The following is a 21,299-nucleotide window of genomic DNA, read 5'->3' as shown; positions in this document are numbered from 1 at the left end:
GTCTAAAGACAGAAAGACTAAGAGTTGCTTTGGCCTCGGGGGGAGCTGGAGGGACCGGGGAGGGCCTGCTAGGGGGTACAGGGATTTTTAGTGTGATGGAAGTGTTGCAAAATTAGAGAAGGTGATGGTGACACAGGTCTGTAAATGCACACAAACCACTGAACTGTTACACTTTACATGGGTGAAGTGTACACTATGTAAATTACATCTCAATAAAGCTGCTTTTAAAAAAGCCAACTCTTTCGGGATGAGCCCCAGAGGAATTTCCCACACGCTGACCACCCTCAGGCAAACTTCTCCATGCCACTACCTACTGCCATCAGGCATCCTTACATGAGTTGTTCCTTTCTAATGGAAAGCCTGAGTGCTAATCAAGCTCCTCTTTCTCCCCGAGAATCAGACCCCAGACAAGACACTCATCCTGCTGTCTCCCTACTCTGTCAACAGCAGCACGGTGACAGCCCCGAAGACAAAGTGCCTTACTGCTGATATGGGGTCAAGTCCAAGGTGAGGTAAGATAGGACTGTGCCAGACACCCCCAAGAACCTGGCAGACGGCTCTGAGCCTTGGCGGCCACAGGCTGATGAGCCAGCTGCACCACACGGAGCTCGGGAGGGGAGCCGAAGCTGCAGCGCGCTCCTCAGGCCAGGCAGGGGGACCTGGGATTGGTGCTGAGCGATCCCAAGCCCGCTGGTGCTCCTGGGTGGGAACCCACTGAATGAGGCAGTTCCGCTGATGACAGATGTGTTCTTGGAATTCGGCATACCCTGAACTCTGCCCAGGAGACAGAATGCCAAATACCTCTGGCACTGGCTGCAGCCCTGTTTTGGACAAGGAGTATTTTTAGAAATCATGGAAAAGCTCTGTGAATTCTCAACATGGCCCCACAAGGCCCCTCCAAATGCCAGACCTGCTCATGGCCACTAAGCCCAGAGACCTTTCAGAGCCCGCCAGGCTCATCCCAACTCAAAACCATCCTTCTCACATACCAAACTTGGTGTCTAACTTAAGATAATTCTCCTCAGTTACGCTATGTGGTCCACATATCAGCAAGGACCTTCCCACTTCACCTGTGTCAACCAACAGTAAGCAAGTGATATGTCCACACAACCTATACCTCTGTACACAGACACGGCCCACAAACGTGCACCCTTAGACAGCTCCACTCAATCCAGATGGACGGAGGACAAGGACCAGAAACTGTGCCATGAAAGAAACATGGTTAAAAGAAAGGAGCCATAGCTGTTGAGAGGAAAAAGTCATGGGGAACAGCACAGGTGGCCACAGTTTTTATTACCTACCTGTAGCCCTGGCTGCTCCCAAAACAGTGGAACAGAGCCTCTAATCTGGACAAAGGACGACACTCCATCATCCATGTAGATCGTCTGCACCACAAGGAAACATAAAGGGAAAGGTATTCTTCAATGAAACTGAATGTCCTGAGGCCGGGTAACGGGATCCGGCCGCCTGAGACCTGACACCAGCCCGAATGAAGGGCAGACAGCGGACTCCAGCGTCCTCTGCCCTCTCCCGGCTGGCAGCTCGGCCCCCTGACCCACAGGCCAGGCCAGCACACTCACAGGCAGGCTGGCTGTGACCCACCAGCCAGGGAGTCTGCAGTGGGCCCAGGGCCTCCCAGGTCTGCTGCAGCCAGTGGAGAATTTACAACCTTACCCATTAAAAGCCCAGCAATGCGACCCACCACCCTCACCCGACTTTAGGAACAGAAGCAAATGTGCACTGGGATTTAGCTAAGACCTTCCTTAGAACCCTCTGTTTCCACCTTGTCAAATAGCTAAGTAGCAGAGAGCGACTGGAGGAGGATTGAATGAAATGAAATGAACCAGCTGTGGCCAAAGGTCCAGCTGACCACACAGTCATTCCTATACTTGAGAACACAAGTCAAGACTCGACTTGAACTTGTAGCTGGTCCTGGCCTCATGCCACTGTGTTCTGAAATGTGCCATTATGTCAACATGCACAACACAGCTTGCACAAACATCTGGTATGTTTGCACCTGCATAGAAACAGATGATACCCACACATTAAAAGCTGTATCTCTACCCCCCACCCCAGGCCACCACCCCTACAGTTATGTCAGTGTGCCAAGTCCTCATCTGCTTGCAGTCTCCCACCGACATAGTGGCACAAGGGATTTTAACAGGACAAAAAAGTACAGTCGTGAGCATCACAAGGGGGAGACTGTGGCAGTTACTAGGTGCACCGTCCTTTATCTGAGTAACTCTACCCTGGCCTGGCAGGGCTGGCCTGGGCAAGGGTGCTAGTCCTTTCCATTTCTCACCAGCCTGCTCCCTTACAGGGTAGCTTTCCATGTGGCTAGATCATGCTCAGATCACACATGCATTAGTAATTCTTCAGTGGAGGACCTGAACCTGAGACCTACAGGTTTCCTGCAGGAATTACACAAGCCTGGTAGCTGTATTGCTGGGCTGGAATTCTATCCCTTAATCTCCAAAGAGAAAAAGCACTGGGTTAAGAACTTGTTTTCTGCTTTGATAGTGACTATCAGCAAATGCGTTACCCCCTTTATTCTACTGACAAAGACAGAAGACAGCAGACTGTTTAAAGCACCTGGCTGCAGTGAGATCAAGTGCACACAGCTGAGCGGCAGGTGACCTGCACTAGTCCAGATTGCTCAGAAAGAAACCAGCTCAGCCAACACTTCTCTACACTGACAACCCAGTGCCCAGGATCTGATTTAAGCTAAGAAACAATTATTCATCCTTTTAATTAACACAGGTGAACAGTGCTACCTCCAGCTCTAGACCGTGCTCCTCTTGAGCTGGGACTTGCAGAACCAGCCTCAGGAAACACTGACCGGGAGCCTCAGCGCTCCGGGCCCGATCCTGGGCCAAGAAGAAAAGATGCCTCCACATTTCTCCACTCTTCCCTCCCATAAGATATATTCCAGTTCTGCGTCCCAGTCTAGCATCAGGGCCACCTTCCTTGTTCCTGAAGTGACAGGACAAACCTGACCATCAAACGCTAGAGCTGGATTTACATGCTTTCCTTTCTGGGCTGAATAGGTTTGAACACGAGTAGGAGATTCTCATCTCACCTCACGGATGTAGTTTTAGCTGAGGGCAGGGCACCTGATCCCTGGGGGAGGTGGAGTGGCAGCAAATTGGCATGTGGGCTCTGGGACCCACCCCCCAAAAACCTGGGTCCGACAGCCACTTTGCCAACTCCCAAAATGCCCAGCAGGCTGACCCTGCGTAGGTGCCTTCACCATTCCCAGACTCAGTTCCCCTCTCTGCCAACAGGATCACTGTCACTTGGTCACAGAGAAGGAGTACATGAGGGGCCAGGAGGGAGCAGGTCCCGGTGTGGGGCACTGGCCCCTTGTCTTCAGGCAGGGCCAGCGCTGCCTGGGAGTGTGGGCGAGGCCCCTGTGGAGAGGGACTGGGTGGGGCTTGGGACACCCAAGCAGCTCAGGCCAGAGAGAGGGAATCTAGGGCAGAGCAGACAAGAGGAGGGAGCCCACCGCCCTGAGGCCGGGTTTGGCCTGGGGGCCCCGGGCTTGGCAGTTCTGAGGGTCCTTTTGCAGAGTGGTGGGGACAGAAGCCCAATGACCATAAAGAGAAAGGGACAATGCCTTGTGTAGGTACATTTTCATCTACAAGGTTTTTTGTTGAACTTCTATTTGCAGTTGAGATGTTTGCAAACCAATTCTTTCCAGGTCTGCATTCTTGGGGGTCACCCAGTCATCCTAACCTCCTGGACCAATCAGTGGCCTTCTCTTCAATAGCCAAATAGATATCTTTTATCTTTTTGTTTTCCTTTTGGTAGACCAAGGGGACTTGTTTGGTTTTGTTTATCTGTGTGGTGAGTCACAGATGCAGAGCAAGCCTCCCAGGTGCGACTCACGGCAGAGCCCAAAGGACTCGAGGCTTCCAGAGGGACTGAGGTGCCATGTACACGGACGCACACCTGAACCTACACAACAAATGCAAATGCATAAACCACATATGCAAATGCACATGTGTGCACAAAGCACCCCCTACACACACACACACGCATGTGCACACGTGCAGAAAGGATGAGGAAGACAGACCATTCACTCCTCTTATGGAGGACTTCAAGCAGAGTGGGCGGCACTGAAAGCCCTCCATTGTCTGGCTCCCTGAGCATATAAGTCGGGGAAGCCCAGCTGCCTCCCAGGAGTCCCCACATCAGGGAACCAGCTGCTCTGTCTGGTCCCATCATTTGTCAGCCACCGTCATGCACTTACTAAAGGGCTTACTCCCAAATGGCTAAAGGCTGGGTCTGAGTCTCATTTACACAACAGGTGCCAGGCCATGGGTGCCCCACCAGCAACCACCGAGAGGGCCCAGCTGCCCCACTGAGGCCCTTCCGGCTGTGCACTTAGCACCAATGTCCTCAAAGATGTCGCCTGCCACCCTTGGGTGAGGAGACTGAGTTTCAAAGGCTGCCATTTCTTCAAATCAGGTCACAGAGCAAGCACCGCCCTGCCACCTAAGAGAAAAAAACCCACTCTGCCTACTGAGCCACTTTCACCTGAAGGCCTTGGGATTCAATGCACAATCTGCTGTTTTACAATAAGCACAGCCACCAGGACTGCATGTCAAGGACATGCTTGGCCCCATGACGTCACTCTGACCCGGAGCCTCACAATCATGGATCTGCAAACTCGAGGGAGCAGGACACGCTAGGCTCCGGGAGCGACTCCTCTGGGGTCCCATCCCATTACCGCTGTCCTAGATGGCAGGTTCTACCATGCTCACCGTGCGTCCACCCTCCCCTGAGCCCAGCAAGCGCTCTCCAGGCCCCGCTCCATCCCTGGCTTGGAAGGACGCCACCAGCGGCTTCAGGAGGGGAGCAAGGCGCAGTTTCCATTTGGTAGGAACTTTGATAAGTACAAATGCCATATTTCACTTCGAAAAAGAATTTTGTGATGAAAAAAAAACTTAGATTAGCTACAAGGTGCCTTAAAACCACCCCATGATTCCAGGGACAGAGAGCAAATGGCTTTTGTACAAACAGGAGCAGCACAGTTTGGTGTCCCTCCCCTTCACCATCAGGGCGTCCCCCAGCAGGACGCGGCCCGAAGACGAACCACGCCCTCACTGCTCTCCTTGGCTGCCTCCTCTTCCTCCGTGACGTCAGCTTCCCCCCACCCCAGGGCCCTCTCCCCACAGGCCTCCCCCTGCCCTCACCTGCTCTGCTGTCTTGCCCGTCTCCCTCTTTCCCTCTCTCCAGGCAGGAGTACCACAGCCCTGGCCATGGGAAGCACCCTTAGGAGACTGAAGTCACGTGTCTGGACGGACAGCTCATCTGTGTCGTTCCTGCTGCTTCCCCATCCAGCAGGCTCACAGTCGAACTCAGCTCGGGGGTTCAGCGTTTGCCTCCATGTTGTCAATGAGGGCGCCCCTGAAATCAGCTTTGGGGACTGACCCCTACCCCGCTCTCAGCACACCGTGGGGGTCACTCCGTCTGGGGGCTCTCTGATGGCGGGAACCATGCTGGGCTCCACCTCCCTTGGCAGAGAGCACATGACCCTTTGGAAGTAGCCTGAAATGTATTTGCCCTGCAAAGAAGAGCTTCGGGTGCAATACCATGGCCCTCCTGCCTTGTTACTGTCTGTGGAAGACAGAATCACCAAGGGGCCAAGTTGCCACCAGCTGGTCGCCAGTGGGAGCCTTGTTTGCCGTCCTTGGCCGTCTCTGGGTGGACATCAGACAGAGGATGTCCCAGGAGCAAGGTAGGGGCAAGGGCTCATGGAGAGAGCAGCACTATCTGACCAAGACCCCAGAGAACAGGGAGGGAAAACACGAACGAGGAAGACCACGAAGGCAGGGGAGGCAAGAAGCCCCTCCCGATAAGGGAGGTGGGCAGAGGCTGTTTACGTGGCACAAGGCTGCAGGCCCCAGAGCTGGAAGGGCAGCCCCATGGTGTCTCTGCAGCCCTGCGGGGCTGGCCTTAGAGGGGCAGGTGAAGCAGGGGACGAGGTCCCTGCCTCTGAGCCCAAGCAAGTGACCTGGGCACCCAGGAGACAGACACAAGTGGGCGCGTGCAGTATGAGAGCCGGAGCGCAGGCCCGACGCTCATCTGCAGTGAACTGAGAAAAGGGAAAGATAAGAGGGTGCTTTTCCGTGAAGCTCAACACACTCCACCTAAAGCAGGTAACACTGAGTTTTACTTTACTTGAACATCAGATCATGTCCTGGTTATAGGCTGAATTGTGTCCCCAAAAAAGATATGTCGAAGTCTAACCCCCAGCACCTAGCAATGTGAAGATGTCTGGGGTGGGGGTCACTGCAGATGCTATTAGTTAAGATGTAGGGTGGACCCCTACCCCAGTCATTGGACGCCACGTGGCAATGAGGTGGACTCCAGGGACAGCACAGCCCTGGCCACACTATCGTTTTGGACGTCTGGCACTGTGAGACAGTGTGTTTCAGCTGTTTTAAGTCACACCCTTTGTGCTACTTCGTTACAGCAGCCCAAGGTGGCTACTTCCCATGTCTTACGTTTCCAGCACTATAATGTCCTGTCTCCTAGGAACGGTGATGTGGAGGGCAGTTGATTTCCAGTGATGTGCTTGATAAGACACACGAGACGAAATCTCAACTTTTAAAAAACTAGTTGAAATCCAAGGAGCTGGGGAGCACCAAACAAGAGGTCCGAATGAGGCTCTATCTGCCCCGGGCTGGATGGAGAAGGGGCAAAGGCCTCACTCTGGCTGCCCAGTGAAGACCCCCCAAGTCAGGCCCCATTATCACCCATGGCCTTTGGTATTTTGATTTGTAGAAAAATCCTTGGCACCTTTGGCCCCTAGTTCCCAGCACAGCACCCAACCCTTGACAGACAAGTAAAATATAAAGATTTGTTGCATGAACTGAATGATTTGAAAGCTAATATTGTAAGCATGAAAGTTGGGAAGGAAAGTGGCCATGAGAACAAAAGGGAGTAATTTCTGTTATGCAGAAAAAAAAAAGAAAACCAGCTTCCATTTGGGGCCACATCTTCTCTATTATTTTTAAACAGATACGTATTTACCAGCTTCATCAATATCCTGGAAAGCGGACAGTGTGAGCAGAAGTCGTGGGCAGGCAACTGCCCTGCTGCTCACCTTCAGTTCCTGTTCCAGCGCTGGACTCCACGCAGACTCGCACCTTTGTGCCTCTGAAAGCCCCAGCACGGGGCGGCTCACACACCGCGGGCAGGCACTTAAATCTGTGCTAAAGGGGCTAGAGTCCTGCCGGGAAACGCCTCTCACACACAGCGCCAGTGTAAGGAGGGGACGCAAGCCACATGGGCCCTCGATAATCACAGGCTGTTTGCAGCTTGACTCGGCAGCGAGTGTGCACCTGGGGCCTTGCGAGGGGCTCGCCTTGCTTATCATTTATTCCACCTGTTCATCTACATGGTGGCATTATCAACAGATGACAAGTTAGACAAAAAAATAAAAAAACACTGTAAGACAGCATCTCTGGGAATAAGAACAGAAGAAAAAAAAAATCAATGAGAAATGAGGCAGATGGTTCTATTCCATGGACACTGAAAGCAACTGCCGTGTAACTGGCAGATTCCACAACCGCCAGGTGCTAAGCCTTGCTCCTAGGATGAAGCTTCAGTTGAGAATAAAAGTAACTGTTTCTTCTCTCATCCTTCCCTTATTGATCTACTTACTTTTGCTTTAAAAAGATCTTCAAACCATGTTGGTTCATCCTTCAGCTGCTCTTTAAATCACTACCACCCTTTCAGATCACAGCATAAATTCCAGCTTCCTTCTAGTTGGAAATACCTCTCTGGTCAGCAGTATTTTCCCAGCGTGAGAAGCGAACCACAAGAGATACACCATGCAAATCAGAGGCCACATTGCAGGCCAGAGCCCCAGTTACTCATTCCATTCTGCAATGAGAGTCAGGAGCCATGCTCACCAGAAACTGCCCCAGGTAAGTCTGGGTCTCTTCTGCCCCAAATGGAAACACATTTGCACGGCTGCATCCACCCTGAACCACGGGAGTACACGGCCCAACCGAGCACTGACCTGCTCTGTCTCCACAAAGTTGGACACGTGACCATCGTCGTTCACGCCTCGGGTGTAGAAGCGAGCACCAGCGCGCTCGCAGCTGATGCGAGAGATGAGGCAGGCCTTGGCCTGCTTGTGTGAGGCGTACACTGTGCGGATGGCCACCACCCCGCAGATGACCTTCAGTAGCCAGTCACAGCAGCTCACCTGGTGTTGCCTCAGGGGCACATGCAGCAGCTGGTTCCTGCAGAACAGAGCAATTCAGATCACCTCATATCCTCCCGGAAACCCTGCACCCAAAACAAGCAGGCACGGGGCACCTGTGGGCCCACATTCCCTCCCTGGATGAGGTGAATGAGCACAGCTTCTGGAAACTCGGCACTGGGAACATGTAGCTCGGGACGTTCTCGAGCGTCGTGAGACTCTGAACAGCAGGGCCCCGGGCAGCTGCTAGGGTGGAGTCCTTTCCCCAAACCCCCAGCACCCTCAGCCTGTGCAGCCCAGCAGGAGCACGAGCCAACCACACACCTTTCAGGGAATTTCAGAAGAGCCTCTGTTCAGACCCGTGGTCTCCATATTTTTAAATCCTAAGACCCATCAGTAAAAAATTTCATCATGCTTGTGATTACAATCACAAATAATTATGTGATGGTAAGTGGTAAAAGGATTCATATTAAATATATGCATGCTTAAATGATATACATATCCCATGAGGTGAATATGACAGCACTACACAGTAATCCAAGTAAGGAAAATAAAACAACCCAAGTTCCAGGATCACCTATGCCTGGTGGATTGGGCTCCGGAGAACTCCTGTGTCCATGTTAACTGTGGGGTAACAGCTGCTGTTTATCAAATGCACCAAGCAACACTCCAGGCAACGCATTTCGTCCTCAAAACGACACTGTGGGAAAGGTATTACTATTCACTCCACTTTATGGATAAAGAAACCGAGTCACAGAAAGGGAAGCCCTTGCCCAAGGTCACTGAGCCTCTGCTCCTCACTCACGCCTCTTCTGATGACGGCCTGCAGTTCCAGCAGCCTCCGTGCCCGGCCACATCCTTCTCTCAACTCCCCCTTGCTCAGCCTCCCCCACACCCACCCAGCTTACCGAGCAGAGCCAGCGGCTGCTCTGAGAAGCGAGGCCCCAGAGCAGGGGCTGCATGGGCACCCGGACATGGTGGGCTGCTGCCGGGCTGCACAGACGTGTGCCCGGGGCACCTGAGCAGGGCGGTTCTGAGGCCCTACCACACTCCAGGGAGGCAGGAACCCTCATGGGAGACTCTCTTCCAGGGTATTAAGCAAATCTAGATCACAGTGCCCTATTTGTTTAAAAAAGGCGGCACTATCCCTGCCAGTAAGCCTTCCTCAAAGATGGCATTCTCTCACTTCTGAAGAAGCGTGCTGTGAGCTCAGACATCACAGGTGGCTTTCCTAAGCGGCAAGCAGCAGCCACTCCCAGCTCTTAGGCTGGGCTCCCCCTTCGGTCAGGCGCTGAGACACCCCCTCGAGGACTGGCCACAGGGCAGGGCGCTTCTGACCTCTCAGCCACAGCACTGCCCGAAAAATGCAATCATAAAACACTACTTTACAAAAACATAATTCCCTCTGCTGAATCACTCTCTAAAACACAGATGATAAACCAGCTCTAGTAACAAATGCATTAAATCTGCACATGGCATCAAAGCAAAGCCTCCAGAAAATTGGAGTCTTCCAGCTAGCCAGCTACAGCTGCCATTAGACACCAAGGGTCAGGAGGGGGAGCCTCCTGCCAAATGGACAACTCTGAGTAGTCCCTGCTTGTAGTCACACTGGCCTGACCCTCTGTGGGAGGACCCTGAATCCTCAGAGGAAGAGACCCCGAGCTATAAAGGAAAACAGCTCGGAGCTTCCTCCCAGGCCTTGATCATACTGGTAGCGATTACCGGTGGGGTCAACAATCAGCCCAGAAAAGTGATTTCTCCTGCTCAACACGCTCCTCCAACCACCAGCCACATGCAGTGTCGGCCCCAGGTGACTCCAGATGTGGGTCCAGACCTGGAACGCAAGCACCCCAAATGGAGTGTGGAGGCAGTCAAGCCCGTGACCGCTCAGCCAGGGCTGACTCAACTGTGGTTAGTTCTGTGGGTACCGCCCTGAGCCCAAACACTACGCCCTGGAGTGTGGTCCAGCCCGGCCGTCTGGCACCCTCCAGCGTGGCCGCCACATCTCAACTAGCATAGTGGCTGTGTCCACTTGGAGTGCCCCCTTCCCAAGCCCCTTGCAGCCTCTTCTTCACAAATCTACACTTTGTCTTCCTGGGGTTTGTGTGCCTCGGATCTCCACCACATTGCTGGCAGAAGGAGGCTTGAGCAAGGCAGTTACAGTGGTGGGGGGCCGTCCAGACTTGCAGGCATCTCCTGGAGTCCTAGGATGCTTCCAAGGAATGTCACAGCCTCTGACACAGCACATCCGCTCACCCGACCATACTGGCTGAAATGGCTCCGTGGCTTTACACAAACACCCCCATAACCCACGGCCCCGGCACTGCTAAGCCTGGCTGCCTTCAGGGCACATGCACCAGCTGGTCCCTGCAAAGAGGATTCACAGACCACCACCACCTGGACCTGGTACTCAGAGTGTGGTCCTCACACGAGCAGCGTAGATCATACCATCATCACCTTGCTAGAAACGCTGTCTCAGGCCCCAGCCTGGACCTGTTGAATCAGAACCCACATTTTAACAAGACTGGCTGGCAGTTCACTTGCGTTTTAAAGTTTGAGCACATTACGTCCCCTAAAGCTCAACAAAACCTGAGGACCTAAGAGGAGCTGGGGGTGGAGAGCGCCAGGACACACCAAGGATATGGTGAGGCCACCTTTCTCCAGACAGAAGTCAGGAATTCCCTTGGGGGCTCCAAAGCAGCGAGGAAGAACACTTACCCAGTGGAGACTATGCTGTCCTCTGACTGGGCAATGGGAAGGAGCCATGTATAAAGGGCATAAGCCCACCTCCCAACCCTGTCTTCGGGCTGGGGAACTGGCGTAGCCCCAAAAGGTAGCCCTAAGAACATCCCAGTCCATGAGGTGCAGTAGGAGTTTCTACAGCAGGATTTTCACCACTTTTGCTTTTGAAGCACTTCTCACACATCTGGAAAATCTGAGGCGAACAGCATCCCTGGACACCACCACACATAACTCGCTGTGCCCTTCTCACAAGACTGTCAGGGTCATGACCCCCAGGCCCCAGAAAGGGCAACAGGTAAGTTACATACTTATAGGGTCATCCACACCTGGCTGGCTGTGCAGGAGGACCCCAACTGGCCCTAAACTCACAGACATCCAGCCGCCTCCATCTGGGCTTTGAGACATGTCCTAGCACCCTGCTGCACGTCACTTTGGCAGGATTGCTTCCCCACTGTTGGGCGGTTTGGCTTTGTGACTAACAGCACGGGATCTGGAGCCACGATGCCTGGGTTCAAATTCCCTCGCTTGTTCAAGCCTCCGTCTCCTGTAAAACGGGGATAATAGATCCTCCCTCCTAGATTCCTATGAGGATTGTTATTATCCACAGAGAACTAGAACAATGCCCAGAGCATGAGTGCTTTATAAATGTCAGCAGTCAATGCCTGTGCACCGGGGAGTAACCAGGCTTGCTGAGCGAAGCACAGCAGTGCTGAGCACGGGCCCAGCCCTTAGACAGCACCTGGTGCATGTTGGCTCTTACACTCTTTATTTATGGGGCAGATTTCGTTTACTAATGTACATTAGACCACTCTGAACACCTTCCCTGATCCCAGGGATGGGGAACATTGGGGCAGTTTTCTTCTCTTTGCACTGAGAGCAAGGACCAAAGCTTCAGAGGTAACCCAGGGCTCTGGGCACCATGCAAAGCAGAGGTCAAGGACGCAGTTGCCAATCAGAGCCACCCTCCATGTGATCCGGGGAGGAGCCGCAGGGCCCTGTGCCCTCACCAAAAGAAGGAGCTCCCCCATTCGTAACTGTCATCACCCTGCTTCTGCGCCCGGACGGTGAGGTCAAAGTGAGATCCTTCGTTGGGCCATGAGAAGTAGAAGACCCCCGAGGAGAGGATTTTCCGCAGGGCTGCAAGGCGGTCCTCCTCCTTGGCCTCCTCCTGAAGGGGGTAAAAATCTGTGGCAGTGATTTTGTAGATTTCTGCCTCTGGGATTCTGCCCACAGACACACAGCCGGTCACCAAAACCAGGAAGCTCAGGGACGCGCCACCTGCAAGAGAATCAGACAGGAAGGCTTAGATCTGTCGCATGCTGCAGAAGAGCTCACAGGGACGCAGGGTGTGGACAGCGCAGGGCTCAGGGGCGACCGCCAGGCCTCCAGCTCACTTCTCACAGGCCCGGGACCTCCCACCCCCAAACTCAATCCCCACTGCCTGCCCACAGCAGCGCCCCCTGGCAGCCCGTGAGAAATGCAGCTCTCTGTCCGTCCAGAGCTCTGGGTGTGGGGCCCGCAATCCGCCTCAACAATCCCCCGGGAGGTTTGCAGCCACCAGACCCGGAGGGTCAGTGGCCTGGAGCCTTCCCACCCCACACCTCTCCCTGGGTCTGCCACGAAAGCCTCTCCAGGCTACGGTCCCCAAGAATCCTCCCTGCAGTCTGGCTCAGGGCCCCAGCCGGGCTCAGCCCTGCAAGCTGTCACTGCGGTGGCCTCCCAGGCCCTCCTAACAGAGACCTCTCACAGGTCCTCTGTAGCTCCTCAAAGTACCCTGTGCCTTCACACCTCTGGGCCTTTGCCCAAACTACTGCCTCTTCCCCAGATCCCACCACTGCCTGCCCAGCTCCTCCTCCATCTGGAACAGCACGAGCCTTCCAGGGTGCTCAGGACCAGCCTGCCTCTGCCCCTTGTCCAGAACTCCTCTCCAGCCTTCAGGGGTCAAGTTGGCAGCACCTTGTCCAAGGAGACTTCCCTGCTCTCCCAGAACTGTTAGGTGCCCACTCTTGAGGCCTACAGCATCCCTGTTAGCAGGCTAACGACCTCCTTCCCCACCCAAGTGCCCCGTAGATCAAAGCATCCTTAGGGGCCAGGCTCTTTCTGTTATATCCCCCTCTGTACACGGTGAGTGTTGGATGAATACTTCCTAAATAAGCCCATGAGAGAGCAGCTCAAGACCTTCGCGCCTCCAGGGAGGGGTCGCCCAAACCACCATGAGCCCGCTGCCGGGAGAACGAGACACCCCTCTACAGGGACCTCAACGCGCTGGCTGCACCCCCACTGCGCAGCAGGCTCTGGTGCACAAAAGTGCTGACAAACCCATGCCAAGTGCGTCTGGGGCGCATGGCAATGCTCTGCTCTGGGGACAGTGGGATGGCGCCCTGCGTCCTCTACGTCAGGAGAGGGCCCAGGAGACTGCCTTGGGTGAGGCCTTCAGGGGCTGGCACAGCTCTGGTCCAGAGGACACTCTTTCTACCTGCTGAGGTTAAAGACATGTTCCCAGCCAGATCTACTCCAATGGTCAGTGGTCAGTATCTGGAGCCATGGCAGCCTGCGTTCTTAGACCTCTGGACACTCTGATAAAAGACCCTCAAGAACACCACTTCCACTGCCCACCACCCTCCTCACACCTGCCAGGGCAGGTGACCTCTGGTTTCTTGCAAAATGACTTCATTCAATAAATAGGCCACCACTTGTACCAGGCCTACGGAGGGCAGGGGGCCATCAGAGCAGCTACAGGGGCTCGTATCCCACCTCCCCAGTCAGATCACTGGGACCTACTTTACAACAACCTAAGAAGAGGGCATTATGCAGTGGGAGTGACAGGTGGCAGGGGCAGAGTGCCTTAGGTAGGGCAAGTGTCACTTCTGGAAGATAGGCGGGGTTTATGTGGGTTGATGTCCTCGAATTACAGCCTCATGAATGCAAATACCCCCACACCCTGGGGAGACCCAAGGCCCAGAATCCCACCTGCATCTTCTGATGGGCTCAGGGCAGGGAAGCCCCATTCGGAAAGGTCAGAGCAGTGGCCCGGATGGCCCGTGGCCTGGTCTGAGAGCCAGGCCTGGATTCTAGCCAGTGAGATCTGGGAGAGGCATGGAAAATTTTACTTTAAGCTCTCTACCCGAGTTGTGAAGCTGATTTCTAGCACGGCTTCCTCAACAGCCTCTGCGTGGGGCGACCAAGTCCCTGGCAGGAGGCCCAGGCTGCTTTGAAGACAGTCGGCATTTGCTGTGCAGGGCAGCAGCCCGGGGGAGGCTCGGGATGCGCGTGCTGCAGCAGACGTGAAAAGGCTCTTAAATAAATGAGAATTTGGGCTCCTGGAATGAGGGGCTCAGGAGAAAATACAGGTGAATACAAGCCACCACGTAGGAGTGCGTTGGAACCAGGCACATTAATGACAGCCAGTCCTCAGGGCAGGGCTCACTGGGCACCAGGCAGTGGTCCACAAACTTTCAACAACTCTGTGGGGAAGTACCATTTTTAGCCCCATTTTATAGGAAGGGAGATGGAGGTAGAGAGAAGCTAAGCAGCCTGCCCAAGGAGACACTGCAGGAGCTGGGGATATGAATCCACTTTTTAGCTATACCAGCTGGGCAAGAACTCCAGCCACACCTGGGTCCAGAGCTGGTGCTCTTAACTACATCCTTGCCAACTTGCTTAATAACACTGCCATTCTATACAAAGGACTGTTCCCCAGGGGAGCTGACTCATCTGCCCAAGTGCACAGCTAGTCTGATGTGGACCCAAGATGCAAACACGGGTCTCTTCCTGGCAAGGCTCTGTCGGTCCTTTGGCCCAGCAGCCTTCAATCAAAATTTGGCTTGCTGTCTTGCAGAGGGTGTGGCTGACCAATATATCCCTTGCTCATTTTTAAACTGATACCAAATGTTTTCATCTAATTTAAATGGTTCTGAATAATACATTTTCCAGCATATGCTAAATATTGACATGTAAAATAAAACTGTGATAGGTTTCTTTACCAGTATCCAAAGGAATCTAGACAGTGATTTGATACTCATCACCATCTATTATTTAAAGGAATCCATGAACAAGTTCTTTAATAACAGATGGGATTTTTACTCATATTTCCACTCCACTTTCTCCACATACTCTCATCCCACTGTAACATAACTTGTTTCCATGTCTTGTACTGATCACCCTCTCATCCTGTGCAGCAATCTGATCTCAAAGTTCAGTGTTTAAAAAGAGTCTCTTCGGTTTGAGTTAGCACTGCAATGATTTTTCTTATGTAACTGGTCAATGTAAAGAAAACATTTTTGCTAAATAATCATTTAACATAAAAAGTAAAGATCTGATGGAAAGGCATTTCTTAACGAAATAGATGGGACTTCTAGTTCATATATCATGGCTAAAAATTATTTATTGGTGGAATGAAACTAGATTCTATACCAACTCTAGTTCTATTTTCATTTTGATGAATGTAAACACCAAGAAACCTTGTTCACATTCATAGATGGGAATAGAATGAGCTTCATTATAGAAATGACCATTTTTCTTCACCGTTCTTCTGAGTTACTTGCAAAACAAATCACAATGATCTATCCACAGAATTATTGTTAATGCTGTGAGCGGATACCCCAGGCAAGGTCTCCCTCAATTTTATAGAAAGCAAATAGCTGGGTATCACCTGACTTACAAATAAATTTGTTACCTAGTCACTGAGGAGACTTACTTCATGGACACTCCTGACAATATTTTAATTGTCCCTTTGTTTGGCATCCTAGAGGTATTTATTTCCTGGAGCAACACACCAGTGTAAGATCCTGGATGGGAGAAAGGGGAGGTGGGGGAAGGGTGACTGTAGGGGGGGCGAAGAGAAAGAGAAACTGGCCCCTTGTCACAGGCCCGTTCTTAAGGAAACCGACTGTGGGACAGCACTGAGGACCTTGGGGACCCCAAAGACCTGCATTAGGCCATTGCCTCCTTAGGAGGGGTCCACACGGCCCTACTCTGCTCAGCACGTGGCTTCTTGCTACTCCAGGACCACATGATCCTGTCCACCCAGTTTTAACCCCCTCATGTGTTCTACACATGCTACAGGTTTTAAAGACAGGGTCCTGGTTCAAGCCTAGCACCAGGCTGTGAGAGGGGTCACTGTCCCCCTGGCCAATCTGTCAGGGTGGTGTTGGCCCCAAGATCCCCACAGCAAAGGTGTGCAGGGGAGAGAAGCGAGGTGGTGGGACCGGCCTGCCCCAGGTGCGAGGTCCCCTCTGGTGCTCACCCTGACCACAGGATACAGACTTTGTTTTCCGTACAGCAGGACCAGTTTCCTCACAGCCCAGAAGTAAACCAGGCCTAGGGAGGGTCTCAGAAGTTGTTAGTTGAGGGTGGACCCAGGGACTTGAACCCAGTAAGGATCTTGTAGCAAGGGAAGACAGAACTCCAACTTGCCTCGGCCTCAGGAGAGGGAGCTCTCAGCTCTGCACACCTCCAATGGCCTATGGGCCTCAGGTAACTGTCCTACCCTCTCTGGGCCTCAGAGGAGAGCGCACCAGGTGGGATCCATGTCCCTTCCAGCTTGAACACTCTGGATCCAGGGCTCTGGCCAAAGTCAGACCAGGCCCTGGCTAGAGGCTGTGGCCAAGCAGGCGAGCTGACGGCGAGGGCAAGCAATAGGTCACGGGCCAAAAGACATACGAGAACTAGACGGGGACACACACACGTGCACATGCACACAGGTATAGAGACATACGTGCACACACACATACACACAACCCTGCACAGGGGCTCCCGGTCCAGACAATTCCTAGACAATACACAGGAGGCTCCCGGTCCAGAAAATTCCTGGACAATTCCTCCTGCAGCCTGAACAAGCAGAGTAGAGAAATGGAACACAACCACCTCAATATATTAGTGGGTACAGGGTTTCACTTTGGGAGGATGAAAAACATTCTGAAGACAGATGGTAGTGACGGTTGCCTGACAGTGAGTGTCTTTAATGCCACTGAACCACACACTTAAAACTGGTTAAGATGGTAAATTTTATCTTCTGTAGTTTTTAAAAAAACAAAAACTCTGAAACCTCAATGTCAACTTAGAAATTCTCTCCCTCAAAAGGGCTGCCTTCCAAACCCAAGTGCGCATCACACCCGCCATTGCCATGCCTGCTGTCTCCGCAGTCACAGGGTCTCCGTCTTATCCCCCTGTGGCCATTTGTCATCTGGCCGGGGAGGCCTGGCACTGGAATCGCAGTGAGTCACACAGACACAATGCCATGTATTCAGGGACAATGCTGGGTGTGTTCTGGCTGCTGGGCCTCCTGCTTCCCCTGCACCAGCATTTCTGTGTTTGCTCAACCTTGAGTTCTCCCCCAGGCCAGGTTTGTACCCATCTCAACCCTGCAGTGCCCACAGGGCATCTTATCCTTCTGCTCAGACAGGATACTCTCACACTTAAATCTATGAACAAAGGACTTAGGAGCTCTGTGCTTTCCACCCTGAAGTGAGGAGCTTTGCCCAGAGATCCCTGAGGTGCTCCCCCAACACCAACAAGCTGAGAATTCTAAATACTGTGTCCACGTGGCTTAGGCACCTCTTCACCTTCCTTTCCTGGCACATGGACGTGGTGCAGACAGCAGCACGCTGGCAGCCCACCCCAGCTCCTGAGAGCCAGCCCACTGTACACATCTTTTCCCAACTCTGCATCGGCAGCCAGAAATCAGCCAGGGTTGGTGTATTTGTACTATGGAAATTGGCAAACACTGTATATTAGGGCTTTTCCCCATGGAAAGCTGAGTGGCAAATATTTACCAGTGCACCATTGGGTATAGGAGTAAAAATAAATTATTCTAAGACTGATGGAAGCCATTCCATTTCAAGACTTGCTAGATATCACTGCCTGTCCTGAATCGCAAAACACTTAATAATGTAAGGCTGCCCTCTCCAGAGACTTTTCCTTGTGTAGCCAGTGTCCGCAGAACAGCACACAGCTAGCCCAGGCAGGAGTCAGTGACCTGAAGGCATCCAGCCTGAGCTTTCCCCTGCACGTGCCTAGTTCTCCCAGAGGGTCCCCTCTGCAGGCCAGCCCCCTCCCACCCAGTACCCATGTCCAGCACCATGATTCATTTTCTGATGTGAATCTCTTAAGTATTATGTAAAAGAGAGATGAGGCCGTTTTCCTGGTTTTACAGGTGGGAAAACAGTCCTAGAGAGATTAAGTGAATGCAGGTCAGGGTGCTGAGAAGCTGAAGGGTCCGGTAGGATCTAGGATCTAGGAGGGCTGTCTGGTGGAAAGTTTATAGGGCTGTCATGTACAGCTCCCAGGCTGTGCACTGCACAACTAGAGGATACAGAATTCATTGCAGACCTCAATTTATTCAACCCTTGAGGCTATGAAGCAGGGAGGCCTTGAGACCTTAGGTTAAAAGGGAGTTAAATCCCTATAATCACTGGGGATAAATTCTTTTTACTGCGAGCCTCTCACCTTCTATGCTTTGTATTGTGTATACATCAGGAAGGCCAACTCCCTGGCTAATTGTGGGGACTCCGCCCTCTTCCTGCTGGCATTTCAGGAGGTAGGAGGGATTTGGGGCTCTCCATGAAAACCTAGGAATCTAGGATAAAGCTTTTATGCAATATTTGTGCATGTTTCTTAATTTCTAACATAAAACTTTATTTTCAGTTGACAAGTTTGAAATGGACCAACTTGCCCCAAGTTAGGAGCCCAAGGAAAGTCTCTTTGTACAGAGACCCTTAGCCTCAAAAAGTCAAGGGAGGTCCACCCCCCACCCAGGCTGGTCATCTTCACGGCAACTGAACGTTGGGATTTTGCTCTGTGCTTCCCAACACGCTCCGCAGGCGAGAAGAAAACTGATCATAGCACAGGGCTGGGGATTTGCAGGGGAAAGGAAAATCAAGTCAAAGCCAAACACTCCTTTGGGGAACCAAAGGGGATTTGAAAACTTGATGGTAAGCCCCAATCCTTTCGTCCTTCAGATCTCCCAGGACGTGTGCAGGAGTGGGCAAAAAGTAGGCCAAATCATCCTGACGTCCACAATTTCAAACTCATGCCCCCCATGCTCAGACAGCCTTCACAGCCCATCTGGAGGGTGACTGGCAAGTGCGGCTGGGGGTGTTCAGAGGACATCGGAAATGGGGGCTGGGGACCTGACAGACCTTCATGCCAGGGACTGGTCTCGAGCAGCCACTGGAGGCTGTGTTCCTGCACTCCTCAGGAGAAGGCAGGTGGGGAGGCACTGGCCGCAGGGAGGAGGGCCTGGCCAGGGCAGCCCTGGGAGCTGGTGGCCTCCCACGACACTCCCTGCCCCGGGGTTGATCTGCTGAAGCCTGCCCTGGGCCAGATGCCCTGCAGACACCCGGGCCAGCTCTGATAATCTCTCTCTGGGGGCTGCTGCCCCTCCTGGTTAGGAACAATTCCTTATAGCTGACCGCAGACCAGAGCCCAGGAAACTGCTTTCCCCTGGCATAGGGAAAGGTCCTGCTCTTCCTGACCTTGGAAGTCAGCTTTCCTGCCCTTTCAGGACAGAACAGCCTGGTGGTTGAAAGCAGCCCTTGGTGGCAGAAGGTATGAGTTTGAAGCCCAGATCACCACCTGAGAACTGCCTGACCTTGGGCAAGCTAGGGTGCTACACTGAGTCCAGGTATGGATCATTAATCCATGTAATCATTAACTTATGTAAAAAAAAAAGTTGCCAATTATAACTGTAACATGTCCTGAGTGCCAAAGAGGTTACAATATTAAAAAGAAGTCACAGAATAGATAAAATACAGCACAGAAGTTTTCTGAGCTTCTCTTTCCTTGTATGTAAAGCAGGATTGTAACAGCGCCCAGTTAATACCGTTGGAAGGGCCTAGTTAGTAAATTAAAATACTTAAAAGGATGTCTGGCAGAGTCAACACTGCATAAGGCTGGCTGTCATCCACACACCATCACGACTGAGGCAAGGGCCACAGGACTTTATCCACAGAAAAATCACCACAGGGGGTGAAATCCCACAGAAAACCCTTGGCAAGCAGCACATTTTCATGGAAAAAGTAAGTGTCTGAAGGCAACTAGATGTGGGTGTGAATCCTCGCCAAGCTTCTTACTTTAGGCAAGTCACTTCAACCCTCTGAACCCGTTACCTTTACTTTAAAGGAGGGAAAAAGATACAGTATCATATTGGCTTATTTTTAGGATTAAATACATTAATATATATCTAGCCCTTGGCATAAAACAGACATTTGATAAATGCATTTTGTCATGTGGGTTCTGAATGTTTTCCTTAAACACTGTTTGGAAATGACTGATGTAATCATCCTAATTCAGGGAAAATCATCCATGAAAGAAAAGAACCAGAAAAATAATGGCAAACAACAGTGCTGCTCTGTGGGCTTTAAAAATCCTCAGTCTATGAAAACAGCAGCTGTGGGGACGTGAAGCTCGGCTCAGGAATAGCCACGGTGCCTGGATTTGGTCAACTTACAGCCACTCCCACTTTGACCAAGCAGGACATATAAGAAATGTCACCTGTCCTCTGGTCTTGGCCCTGTAAGTCACTGGAGACACTGCGTGGGGCCAATGTAGAATAGGTGGCAGAGAGAGGAGGAAGGAAATGGTGGCTGCAGACCCAGAAGAGTGGCTCCCGTGACCTCCAGGAGCCCAGAGGTGACGTGGTGGCCCCACTGGGAGGCTGCGACCCATAACAGCAGCCGGGCGAAGGCTCAGCCCCGCAAGTCTCATACTGAGCAGGGATGCCCAGGTGCTCCTTTAAGTCCCCTGCCTTTCCAAGTCAGACTGCATGGCCCACTACTCAACCTGCGAGCCTTGCCCTCATGCCCCGCTACCTGGTGTGTGCCAGCAGGTGCCAGGGCTTCCATGTCCCACATACACCCCTTCTAGAGTGCAGATCCCTTGTAAATGACAACCCCCTGGGCAGGACCCCCAAACCAGGCTTTGGTAAAATGCAGGTCCTGGGGGGCAGATGATAAAGGTGAGCTTCCTTCGCAGCCAGGGCTGAAGGCACTATCTCCTCCACCAGCCCAGACAGGGGAGACCCAAGGCTGCGCGCACCTCAACTTCCCCGGCATGAGGACCAACTCAGCAAAATAAAGAAACACTGAAAAAGCTCAGAACGGTTAAAATAAAATGCCTAAGTCCAGCAGTCTGTCCAAACTAACACAAGAGGCTCTGCCTTTGCCTCAGAAGTCTAGCATCATGCGTCTGGCCAGCTGCCGCCCGTCTGAATGATACTTACCTGATTTTAACCTGAGCTCCCCCAAGCAGCCATAAGCATCCGTGAGTTTTCCATACTGGCCTTTAATGACCTCCTTTTCTTCCGGAGCTAGGGGAGAAACACATCGTAGAGATCAGC

At 52.4% G+C, this 21,299-nt stretch overlaps 1 protein-coding gene across 13 annotated transcripts in view; it reads right to left on the bottom strand.

Moving 5' to 3' along the window:
• SYNJ2 (synaptojanin 2) overlaps positions 1 to 21,299 on the bottom strand; it is a 97,484-nt gene that overhangs the window by 52,017 nt on the left and 24,168 nt on the right. For 11 of the 13 annotated variants that reach the window (XM_073219834.1, XM_073219832.1, XM_073219831.1 and 8 more), the window contains 4 exons: positions 21,183 to 21,269; positions 11,971 to 12,241; positions 8,036 to 8,261; positions 1,302 to 1,385 (listed from right to left, as the gene is read on the bottom strand). In XM_073219834.1, coding sequence (XP_073075935.1) covers positions 1,302 to 1,385; positions 8,036 to 8,261; positions 11,971 to 12,241; positions 21,183 to 21,269 — 668 coding nt within the window. Of the gene's footprint in view, positions 1 to 1,301; positions 1,386 to 7,114; positions 7,991 to 8,035; positions 8,262 to 11,970; positions 12,242 to 21,182; positions 21,270 to 21,299 lie in introns of those variants that run through there. The other 2 variants (XM_073219824.1, XM_073219830.1) reach the window with 2 other exon arrangements.

Source organism: Manis javanica, chromosome 13 (assembly GCF_040802235.1).
Source record: "Manis javanica isolate MJ-LG chromosome 13, MJ_LKY, whole genome shotgun sequence".
Classification (NCBI taxonomy): domain Eukaryota; kingdom Metazoa; phylum Chordata; class Mammalia; order Pholidota; family Manidae; genus Manis; species Manis javanica.
This window is presented reverse-complemented; position numbering and strand designations above follow the sequence as displayed.